Raw genomic sequence first — 12233 nt, forward strand, 5'->3', positions numbered from 1 at the left:
GAAGGGGCCAGAGGAAACTTTCAGGGATGATGGAAATGTTTTATACCTTGATTGAGGTGTTGGTTACATAGGTGTGTCTTCTGTAAAAGACTCATGAAGCCATATGCTTAAGACCTGTGTGTTTAACTGTACGTTTCCTAATTTCCTGGTTGGATCCTGGACAGTTTTTATTTTTAAACAAACACGAGTAGATCACAGAGGAGGATATCAAATTTATAAGTAGGTTAAAAAAAACAACACAATAAAACATGAGACTTCAAACAGAATTTCACCCTTGGATTGGTTTATTTCAGGCCATGTTCCCCAGTCCCCAGAGGACATGCTGTTCGCCTTTTCTTGAGTCAAAAATATTGCAAAGCACTGGTCTATAGAAGGTGTGTAGCTCAGTGCCTGGCATATCGCAGGTGTCAAGAAAGGTTAATTCTTACTGATACAGGTTGGGTTTAATGGGTCACTCCAAGGCCTGTTTTCTGACTTTCTTCAAGACAGTGTGATTTCATCTTGTCATTTTTCACAAAGCATTCAGCCCCTGAATTCTGCCCAGGATGGGGAGTCCTTTCTCAGACAGCACAAGCCTGACACAAAGTTCATGCATAGGCACATGTTCAGGGATGCTTTCACGTAACTCCAGGAAAGAATGCAGAAGATACAGAACATCTGCGCCCCTCTTCCCGACACCCCCAGAGAAATAGCCTGTCCAGCCCAGCACCTGCCTGAGCCTAATGGTTAGAGAGAGATAGTTGCCCCACCTCCAGAAAGCTAACCCACGCACATGTTTGATAAAGGCTGTGTGGAGGTTGGGAATGGACCAGAAGACCCTAGCAACCTGGCCAGCCTCTGAGGCTGGGAGTTAGAGGAAGGGGGACTAGGGCATACATCCCCGTGTATCTCAGGGTCCAGACAAACCAGGAGGCATGTGAACCTTTTTGTCATCCAGGGCCTACATAGAGGACCTGAGCTGGATTGTTGCCTGTAGCCAAGGTTGCCTGCTGGGGAGGGTGGGCACTGAGTCTCTACCCCCAGCCCCGCTCTAAAAGGCACTGTTTAGTGGGCCGTGGACCCTGGCAGGTGGGCAGGGCCCAAGCAGGCATAGACGGCGCTGGGTCTCCAGTCGGCAGAAGTAATTCTGGTTGGATACGCGGCTGGCCACACCTAGCCCACAGGTGGTTGAGCAGGGTCCCCAGGCTGTGCTCCATTCTGGGCAGAGGACCGCGGGGGGTGGGAGAGCGACAAGGCCAGAAGACTGGGGTCCTGGGGGCAAGAAAGAGAGGTCAACACTGTGAGGTCAGGGCTTGGCAACCAAACCAGCCCAGTGGCTTGTGGTGCAACCTTGTCAAGTTGCTTAAATCTCTCTGGACCTCAGGTTCTTCCTACATAAATTTACTAATAGTCGATTGTTAGGATTGAATAAAATAAAGGAGGTGAAGTACTTAGCACAGTGCCTGGTACTTGTGAGCCCCTCTGAAGTGATGGTTATTAGGCAACCATGATGGTGCTGACCGTGACGGTCCCCCAGTAATTGATGAGTTTCTCATTTTTGTATCCTCCACAACGTCTTCAGGAGGGAGGCTGTGGCCTGTGTGTAGTGCCACATCCTGGCGACAACGACGCTAGTGATTCAGAGGCCATGCCCGGAACAACATGGCGGGGTCACCAGGGCCTAGCTTTTCCTCCTCCCCAAGTCTTATTCTTCTCTGTTAATATTTTGATGTCCTTCCTTCTGGTCCTTTATACTAGTGGGTCTCAGCCAAGGACAGTTTTGTCCTCTAGGAATCACTTGGTAATGTCTGAAGACATTTTTGGTTGTCACAATTGGGAGAGGTGGCTACTGGGAGCTAGTGAGTAGAGGTCAGCGATTCTTCTAAACATTCTGGAGTGCCAGGATACCCCTCCGCAAAACAAAGAATTATCTAGTCCAAATTGTCACTAGTGCTGAGGTGGAGAAACCCTGTGTTATACACATATGTGTGCAGCATATATGATCTATATGTGTGCATCTACTTGCAGATATACACATATGAGGTCTGACAAGTTCGTGAACTTGTTGCAACAATGTTGCTAAACTTTTTTGGTATCAGATGGATTATTCATTATGAATTTGTACCAAGTGGACAAACAGCTAACCAAGTTTACTATTTGGAAGTGCTGAAAAGGCTGTGTGAAAAAGTTAGACGACCTGAACTTTTCACCAACAATTCATGGCTCTTGCATCACGACGATGCACCAGCTCACATAGCACTGTCTGTGAGGGAGTTTTTTTGCCAGTAAACAAATAACTGTATTGGAACACCCTCCCTACTCACCTGATCTGGCCACCAATGACTTCTTTCTTTACCCAAAGATAAAGGAAATATTGAAAGGAAGACATTTTGATGACATTCAGAACATCAAAGGTAATACGACAACAGTTCTGATGGCCATTTCAGAAAAAGAGTTCCAACATTGTTTTAAAAGATGGACTAGGCACTGGCATCAGTGCATAGCTTCCCAAGGGGAGTACTTCAAAGGTGACCATAGTGATATTCAGCAATGAGGTAGGTAGCACTTTTTCTAGGATGAGTTCGCAATCTTAATTGTCTGACCTTGTATGTTCACACATCATGGAGATCAAATTACATAATGGTGTCCTATCCTGCTTTTTTTATATGTAAGGTCAACTCATTGGCAGTCTATGGATTTAAACGGATGTGCCACGTTCCATCATAGGGATAATAACAGCTACCCCCGATGGAGTGCTGTGTGCAGGCACTGTCATAACTGCTTTACTTGTAGTTACTCATCCAGTGCTCACAACAAGGTGCATGCTCTTATTCCCATTTTACAGTTGGAAAAACTGAGACACAGAGAAGTTAAGCAACTGTCTCAGAGTCACACAGCTAGGAAGTGGAAGAACTGGGTGTAGACCTACCACGCTCCACTGCCTCTCCCGTGGCACCGACATCTGTGGAAATGTCCTCTTTTCAGTAGCTTTTTTTTTTTTTTTAAATCACATTCATATAATTTAAAAATCCCTGGTAACATAACAACCGCTTAGTCTCTAAAACGGAAGAATTTATAGCAGGAGGTAACTGTCTTCCACCTCTGCCCACCCCTGTGCCCATGTCCCAGAGACAACTACCTTGACACTTCCAGTTTTGAATTCTTTTTATAAGACTAAATAATATTATATAATATTTAAATTGTGTTGTATAAATATATTATTAATATGTATCAATGTTAGTATAATAATAGCATATATTATGATAGTATACCTCCGCTAAGAAATGTGAGAGTTTGGTTCAAGTATCCTAACCCGCCTTTCCCTTCCCCATTCGGCCATCAATTTTTACTTTTAATTGTTTATGATTGAAAATGATACACTTACATCACTGCTTCTTGTTTTCTCGGTTTTAAAGAAGCCTTGTGACTCCCCACTCTGCTTTCCTGTGTGTCTCCTCAGCCACCGCACCCGCCTAGTTTCTATCAGTGAAACCTTTGCTTTGATGTGGCCAGGTGTCCTGGCCCCTGAGAGGCCCCGCCCCCTGGCCTGGGCCAGCCCTGCACTCACCTTGGGCTGGGAGGGCCTGGACCCCCAGCCCCCCTGGCTTGTCGCACACCCACTCGGGGCAGCACTTGCCAGGGACCTCCACCCTCCTGGGGTAAGGGCAGTCCCAGCTGGGCAGCCGGACATCCTCGCTGCACAGTGGCACACAGGTGAAGCCACCATCCTCACAGCGGCAGCGAATCCTGCAGTGGGGCTGGAAGGTCTCCCCGTTCCGGTACTGGCGGCCGTTCACCTCACAGCTCCCATCATCCTCTCCCCCTGTGGAGGAGAAACAGGACCCCATCGGTGATCCCCAACTTTTCCCTGGGCAAGGCTATTCTGGCTACATCCTCCATATGGCCCTCTGTGCAGTGCTGGCCCAGATCCCACTGGGGAGGCAGTGCCCTTATAGCCTCTGAGCATTGCCAAGGGGCTCCGTGCCTTAATATGCCCCAGCCACCCCCCACCATGGCCAGCCTGCCCTGGCGCCTGCAGAAAGACAGCGTGGCCCACTGCGTCCTGGCACAGGGTTTGTGTGAAGACTGGCCTGGGTTGAGCCCTTTTATTAATTATGGACCTTGGCCAAGTGATTTCACTTCTTCTTGCTTCAGTTTCCTCACCTGCGAAATGGGTGATAATGGTACCAATTTCACAGGGTTGTGGTATAGACTAAATGAAACGATATATGTAATGAGTACCACCTAAAGGAGACAGCCAATAGATCCTAGCTGCTCTGTTGTTGTTGTTATTAGTATAATTATTATGTTAGTAATGGGTAACTGTGATATATACACTGAGATTTCATGCAACAGACTTGCACTGTCCACCTGCTGTGTTGTAGGCATCACTGCCCGGTCAGGGCTTAACTTGCTGGCTGTGTGACTTTAGGTCAGTTACTGAACGTCTCTGAGTCGCCTTAGCAATAGCAATGATGAAAACAATAATCTCTACTTTTAGTTCCATGACATAATATGTACATAGTATCTAGCACAGTGCGAGGCATATAGTAGGTGCTCAGGAAACAGTCTTTGAATGAAACTCTCCAGATATGGGTGCTATTACCACTTCCTCCACCAGGCACGAACTGCTTAAGGACTGGGGCTAAGGGTGTTCATCCTGACGTCCCCTGTGCTGGCTCATAGCATGAATGGGACACACCCATGTCCTTTGAATGAACACCTGGCACAAAGCCCAGCACATAAGAGGCACTTATGCAATAGCGTGACTCCTTCTAATTCCAGAGATCTAGATTATGTCCCTCCTGTGTGCCAACCACTGAGCTCCCAGACAGGGTAAGACTCAGTCCTGACCTGGAGGGACTCAGGGTGCATGGGGGAGACAGATATGAAAGTCTTCATCTTCAAGGCAACAAGGAGCCCTGGAGAAGTACTTGTAAGTTGCTCAGGAAGTGCAGAGAAAGGAGCAATCAGGAGGGCTTTGTGGAGACACGAGGGGCAGTTCAGCTGGGTCGTTGGCAAGCAGGTTTTCCCAGGTCATCAGAGAAGGACTTCAGATGGGTCTATGCACATGCAGGAATTTTGGAACCACATAGACTTGGGTTCAAACCTCAGTTCCCCACTTATGAGCTGTGGGACTTGGGGAAGTTACTTCACCTCTCTGAGCTGTGGTACCCTGCTCACAGGGCCATCAGAGGATTAAACGAGCTAGTGCACTTAAAGCATTTTGTCCCCAGCCTGGAACACAGCAGATGCTCAATAAATGGGAGTGGGTGATGTTTCTCCCTCTGGGGAGGATGGGATCCGTGTCAGCTCTCTCTCTCCTTTCTCCTTCCAGGCCGCAGCACTTTAGCTTCAAATCCTGACCTTTTGGCCTGCACCATGTGGCCCCTGGTTTCCTAGAAACTGCAGGGACAGTGGCACCTGAATCCTTACCCCCAGCCTGGCCAAGCCCGGGTCTCCCAGCCCTACTTCTGGTGCCACAGCTCTGGGTTTCCTGATCGCTGGGATGACCTGGTAAACAGAGGGATTGTTTAGGAATGTTATCTGGAGGGGGCGATAATTTCAGCAAGGTTTCCTGGCACCTCTCCTGGGTCCTCCAGCTCAGAGCTGGCTTGGGTTGGGGTGCATGGAATGACTCCTAGGCAGCCAGTCCCCACCCCTGGTACAAGTACATGGTCCCAAACAGCACAAGGCACCTCCAGACTTACTCGTTCTTAGATTCCCCCTCCCCACCCATCCATCCATCCATACACACAAATAGCTGCCCAATCCCCACTCTTCTTTCCAGGCCCGCTCCAATGCCCTCTTGACCAGCGACCTCCCCAAATAACTTCAGAGCACAGTTTTGTTATCTGATGATTTCTGTGTCCTTCTTCCCTTCTGAGAGTCCTTTGCAGGAGAAGGAACAAGGTGTGTGTGTGTGTTTTGCCTTCAGCCACTTACACACTGTGTAACCTTAGGCAAGTGACATAACCTCTCTGAGCCCCAGTTCCGTCACAAAATAGGGATAATATTATATTAGGACCTACCTCATTACTAAGGCTAGCATGAAATCATGTATGTAGAGGGCTTGCTCACAGTGCATGCTCGAGAAATGGTGTCTGTTACTGCTAGCCCCAGTAGAATTGTTATTCACCCATTAATTCATTCATTCAACAATTATTTATTGAGTGCCATATCTTGGGGATGAGGGTGCTACTGGCATGTCCTACCAAGCACAGGACAACCCTGGCAACAAGAATTATATGGTCCCAAATGTCCCTAGAGCAATGCTGAGAACCCCTGATAGAAAGCATCAGGGGCACTGAAGCCTAAAAGAGTAGTGACAAATGTAAGGCGCTCGACGTCACTAGTAAATGCAAACACAGAATTCAAACTGTGGTCCAAGGGCTCCCAATCCAGGAGGAAGACAGACAGACTGTTGCTTTAGAGCCTGTTGTGCCAGGTCCCAAGCTGTGACATGAAGCATGTCAGTTAATATCTATGAGCTTCAGTTTTCTCATCTATAAAGTGGATCTGAAAGTACTTACGTGATATGGTTATTGTGAGCATTGTGTCGTAAGTGCTTAGCACAGTGCCTGACACATATTATGCCCTAAATAAGAAGCTGCACTTTTATTTTCCCAGAAGTGTCCTGAGCATCCTGAGGAGGGGATGATGATGTCTGCTTAGAAGAATCCGGGAGGGCTTCTTGGGGGAGGAGGGGTTTGAGCTTGGTTTTGCAAGCTGGCTATGATTTGGACAGGTAGGAATGGGGGACTGCTGTTCAGATGATGGGCATGGTCTGAGCAGAGACAAGAGGGGACAAGTAGGGTGTGGGCCTGGGGAACCTTGGGTCATCAGGTTTGGCTGGAATGGATAATGTACTTGAAGTGAGGGTAAAGGGGGTAGAGAGAGAAGGGCTTCTCTTCAATTCAGGACACAATGGCCTTGAACCCCCACACCCCCAACCATACCCCCATCAGTCCCGCAAACCTGCTTACAGAGGCACACGGCCCCCCGGCCACCAGGGCCTGCCCCCAGCTGGCAGACCAGGCCCTGGTTGGGGTCACAGACGTGGAGATGGTCGCAGGACTCCCCAAGCCGCCGTGCACATACCCGGCAGCAGTTGCAGCCATCTAGCACCAGGGGCACCCCCAGGGGGCATCGGGGTGGTGGCCAAGGGCAGGCACACGGTGTTGGGCACAGCTGGGCACACACCTGCAGAGACAGAGACCTCGCTCAGCCGTGGTCATTCACAGTGGGTAGTGAGACCCTTATAATTGGCCACCTCTCTGTCAGGCTGGGCAGTGTGGGGTCCATACTTTGGACCCCAGACCTGACCTTGAGCCCTGGTGGTCCCTTGACACTGCCTAAGAGGTGGCATGGCATTGTGGTCATAAGCATGGACTCTGGACTAAGGTTCCAGTCCTCACTCTTCCCCGTATTAACTGAGTGACCTTAGGCAAGTTGCTTAGGCAAGTTGCTTAAGCTCTCTGAGCCTCAGTTTCCTCATCTGTAAAGTTGCTTAAGCTCTCTGAGCCTCAGTTTCCTCATCTGTAAAGTTGCTTAAGCTCTCTGAGCCTCAGTTTCCGCATCTGTAAAAGGGAGGTAATAGTAGTATCTAACTCAGAGGATTGTTTTGGGGAGTACGTGAAACGATGCCTGTCAAACACTTAGCACAGGCCCGGCATGCTGTAAATACTCGGTGCATTTAGTTATGATGGTCTTCATTGTGAATTACAGCAAAGGGCTCTAGGAGCTTAGAAAGGCAAAAGCAGCAAGACGAAGGATTAAAACCATAGCATCCTGTACACTTTCCAGCAGGTAGACTGTAGATACTTATCTTGAGGGCTGAATAAATCAAATGGTATCGTGGATACTTTTGCTCTTTGGAACAACCCAAAAGCTTTTTCTGGATGAGCATCAAATCAACCAGGAAACTTGGTACAATACTGGCCCCCAGGCCTCCTCTGGGACTTACCAAATCAGAAGTTCTAGCGACGGGGCTCTGGAATCTGTATTTTTAACAGGCTGTCCAGGGGCTTTGGACACACAGTCAGGTCTTTGGCACCTCTGCTTGAGGCTAACTCCCTCCCCCTGCCATGCACAGATGGGGAAACTGAGCTCCAGAGAGGGGAAGGGATTTGCCAAAAGTCACAGTGTGTTAGCTGCAGTTCTGGGCACCTGCTTCCCCATTGAGGACCCAGGGTCCTGGGGTGGGGGTTGACTTCTCCTGTAATAGGGGCAAGTCTGAACCACGGACTCCCCCCGCCCCAGGACAGAGTCAAAGTATCAACTCAAGTGTCCTGCTGGCCCTCCCCACTCAGGACAGAGAAACACCAAACTAGAAACCAGATGCCATGGGCTCCCCAAATGTCCAGCTGAAGTTGGGGACTCAGAGGTACATAATTCAAGATGTTCCCAGGGGCCCTGTCTATGGGGACCAAGGGACCAAACTTTAGTAGGATCCTTAGGGGACTGGAGGGTTTTATCCAGAGGACAGAAGACATGCAGTTTAGGAAGATGAAATACATGACCTCATATCTCCTGTGTGGCCCCCAAAGCGGTCAATGAGCCATTTGCCCTAGTCCCCACCTTGTCCCATCCTCAGGACACCCCCATCACCCAAAGTCCTGCAAACCTTTCAGTAGCCTGCAGTTCCCACCCTGGCCACCAGGGGCCGCCGCAAACTGGCTGGCCGGCTTCTGGTGGGGGTCTTGGCGCTGGAGGCTCCCACAGGGCTCCCATCTAAGACAGCACTGGTGATAGATGCAGATGTGCAGCTGTGTGCCTGGGGCCTGACAAGGGAGCGAGCTCCTGTCTCTGCAGGGATTTCAGGCAGGGTCCTGGGTGATGCCGAAGAGATTCTAGAGAAGATGGCCTGGCCTCGCCTTGCCCCTCAGTGTGGTCTGGACCTGGAGCAGCAACGTCACCTGGAAGCTTGCTAGAAATGCAGCATCTAGGGCCCTTCTTTATGACCAGAAGTCTGCATTTTAGTAAATCCTGAGGTGACACACAAGGAATTGATCTGCGAAGCAATCAGCTGGCTGGACTCTTGAGGGCCCTTCCAAGCCAGGGCCTCCAGTTCCTTGGTTAGTGGGAAGTGAGGGACGCTGACCAGAACTGACTCTTGGGTCCCTCCCACCTGAAAGCAGGCGTGCCAGGACAGAGGCCTTCTGTTTTGCACCTGGGTCCCTACGCTGAGCTCTCTCTGCAGGGTCAGCTCATACCCAGCAATGGCTACTAATCATATCGATGCTTATGGCTGACTTTTACCATGGGTGTCCCGTGTGCTGAGAGCTTTAGCATGTTGTCTAATTGACCCTTCCGATGTGAGGTACTGCCACTGTGCCCATTGCAAAGATGAGAAAACTAAAGCCCAAAGCAATGGCGTGATGTCTCCAGTCAGAGGTAGAGCCAGGATCGGAATCCAGGTTCCTGGGAATCCCAAGCTCTTAATTACCATGCCCACCTCTTGTTCTCCGGGGGCTTTGACACCAGCTTAGCCTCTGCCTCAATTTACCCCTTTGAAATAATGACAAGTCAGGGAGGGTATTTCACCATAGCCAAGGAGAGCTATGCCCTCTCTGGTCTCCCTCTATCTCCACACCCATCCTAAGCACCCCGTTCCTGTGTTCAGTTTGCCCCATCACACTCTCGGTTTCCCCAGGCCCTTGCTGTGGTCACCGGGGGTAAGGCGCTGTGGTCAGAGCCCTGGACATGGAATCTTCTGGGCAGAGTTGAAATCTAAGTTCTGCCACTGACTGGCTTTGTGACTTTGAGCATTTCACATAACTGCTCCGTGGGGAGAGAGCTTCTGTAAAATGGGGTGGATGTGTTTCCAGGTCTCTGCCACTGGCCACTGTCCACAGCCCAAGAGCCCACCTGCCTGGAGGACTTGGCATTCTCTCTCTGAGGATTGTGGTGGTTTTCCATGTTCGTGGTGACTGAGTCCCTCTGTTCTATCCAGGATGCTGCCTGGCTCCCCGGGACCCAGGAAGAGGGGAGGGGTGCACAGTGAGTAGAGGACAGCTTCAGTTTGGTCTTTAATCCTGGGCCCCAAACCTCAACTCCTCTGCTCCAGATACCCCAGCCACCCACCTTGGCAACATGTCCTGGCCTGGCCGTCCCCTTTGGGAGAACAAACAGCAGGACTGGGAGGCCAGCAGGGGTCCCCATACCACTGCTCGGGACCAGGAGAGAAGCTCCTGTCTGTGCTCCTCAAAAGAGCATGAAGATACAGTGAGATCATGGCTGGGGGCAGGGCCAATCTCCATGGCACCGGGAGCTCAGCATTTGCTGAGGGGATGACAGGGCCCAGCAACTGTGGCCATGGTCCAGGGTGGAGGTAAACAGGCACAGACAGAAGTCCCCACTCCCACCCCTACACACACCCAGGCCTATCCCAGGCTTCACCTCCTCTATTGCTCTGATGTCTCTTTGCTGTGTGGCTTTAGGCAAGTTACTCACCCCCTCTGAGCCTTGCTTAACTGAAAACAGGGGATAATATTTCCTTATAGCGTTGTTAGGCATGTTAGGCAAGGTAGACATTCCAAAAGCCCTTTGAAAAATATCCCATAAGAGAAGGTCATTATTCCATGGAGGTGTCTCCCTGTCCCCACCAGCCAGGGTCAGCAGGTCACTCACTGCCTGAGAACCCAACAGCATTAATGCCCTTGCTGTGTGAACTTTCCAATCAGTTAGACCCCAACATCCATTCAAATCCTGGCTCATCGTTAGGCAAAGCAGACCATGTCTTGAGTCTCATTTATAGAGGGGCTTTGTAGAGGGGCTGTGAGGATAGGTAAGAATCATAAAAGTCCTCTTTTGAACTTTTGCCCTGTGCTAAGCTTTTTAGATGCATTATCATAAATGATCTTCACAAAGGCCTCATGAACATTGTACCCGTTCAGCTGAGGGAGCAGCCGAGGCTCAGAGAGAAGGGACTTGCCTGAAGTCACATAGCAGAGCTGGTCAGAGGCAGCTGTCTGGGTACCAGGGAGGAGTAGCCTGGCTGTGCCCAACACGGGAGGGCCTGCAGGGATCCTTCCAGGGGTTCTTGGCAGTGATTTTCACCTCCCCCACCACACCAAGGAAGCCAGCAGTATGTTTTGGGGCCCAGGGCCCCCTTACCTTTGAGAGGAGGCAGAGGAAGGAGAAGGCCAGCAGGTGGGTCTGTGGTGTGCCTCTCATGTCACTGTGTCCCCCACGGAGCCAGCTTTGAGCCTGGGAGGCAGGACCTGTAAGTCTTTATGTTCCGGCGGCTGTGAGGTCACTCCCAGGCAAACACACACACACACACACACACACACACACACACACACACACAGGTCTTTGCATTCCTTGCTCCTTTCCCCATCCTTACCCTTCCACTGATGAGCCCATTTACCTGAAGACGAGACTGTAGAGGCCACCAAAAGGGTGGCTACCTGTGTGTGTGTGTGTGTGTGTGTGTGTGTGTGTGTGTGTGTGTGTGTGTGTGTGTGTGTAAGCCAGAGCCAGTGTCAGCACCAAGAGCTTGTGACAGGCTGGCAGGGGCCTCTGTAGCTCCTCCCAGTCCAAGAGGGCCTTACCAAGCTACTGCTGTCGATGCTGCAGCCCTGCCCAGACCCCCTGCCTGACCCCAGGGGGCTGTGGATCCAGGAAGTGCTGGGCAGACCCCCCCCTTAGCAGAGCTGACCCAAGTCTTCTAATCCCCGTGGCCCAGTCTCTGGGCAGCTTTGGAGGGCCTGCGGTTTCTGGCAGGAGGATTGGCAGCCTCCCGGAGGTGGGTGTGACCCAAAGCAAAACTTCCCTGGCGGCCTGTTTGCTTTTGGCAGTGAGGGGCCTCCCCAGGGCCTGCTTTCCGGGCTCTGGCAGGCGGCTGCGGTGAATGAGCCCATGCAGGCTGGACCTATTGCATGCCGGTGCTTGCTGGGCACTACGAGATAACCTGGAAGAACCAAATCCATTTCATGTAAGTCAGAAGTCAGACATCTCGGAGGCCCCCTCTGCAGGGACTGGATACCCAATACAACTTTGGGACAAAGCCCAGAGTGGGAGACAACCGTGAGAAAACAGGTGGAATTTCTGGGCATACCGAGGAGAGGGTCCTTGTAGAGACGGAAGGTGAGGGACAGCTTTCTGAAGGAGGTGTCTTTTCAGAGAGCCAAGGACATAGGGGATTAGAGAGGGCAGAACGTTCCAGGCAGGGGGAATAGCGGTACAAACGGCTAGAGGTGGGAGAGAGCAGGATAGCATTGCCTATTCCAGGAGACGAAGGTGCCTGG

At 50.8% G+C, this 12233-nt stretch overlaps 1 protein-coding gene across 2 annotated transcripts; it reads right to left on the minus strand.

Annotated features, from left to right (window-relative positions):
- Positions 1-277: 277 nt before the first annotated feature.
- Positions 278-11661, minus strand: CCN5 (cellular communication network factor 5). Of its 2 annotated transcripts, none has more exons than XM_019748492.2 (5): positions 11538-11661; positions 11098-11190; positions 6966-7182; positions 3548-3802; positions 278-1251 (listed from the first exon to the last, which is right to left on the minus strand). In XM_019748492.2, the coding sequence occupies exons 2-5, from the start codon at positions 11155-11157 to the stop codon at positions 1031-1033; spliced, it is 753 nt and encodes a 250-aa protein (XP_019604051.2). In that variant the 5' UTR covers positions 11158-11190; positions 11538-11661; the 3' UTR covers positions 278-1030. The 2 variants fall into 2 exon arrangements, with proteins under 2 accessions (XP_019604051.2, XP_019604028.2); XM_019748469.2 differs by having other exon boundaries at positions 11354-11661.
- Between the last annotated feature and the right edge of the window lie 572 nt (positions 11662-12233).

The sequence above is a fragment of the Rhinolophus sinicus genome, linkage group LG13, assembly GCF_036562045.2.
Source record: "Rhinolophus sinicus isolate RSC01 linkage group LG13, ASM3656204v1, whole genome shotgun sequence".
Taxonomy (NCBI): domain Eukaryota; kingdom Metazoa; phylum Chordata; class Mammalia; order Chiroptera; family Rhinolophidae; genus Rhinolophus; species Rhinolophus sinicus.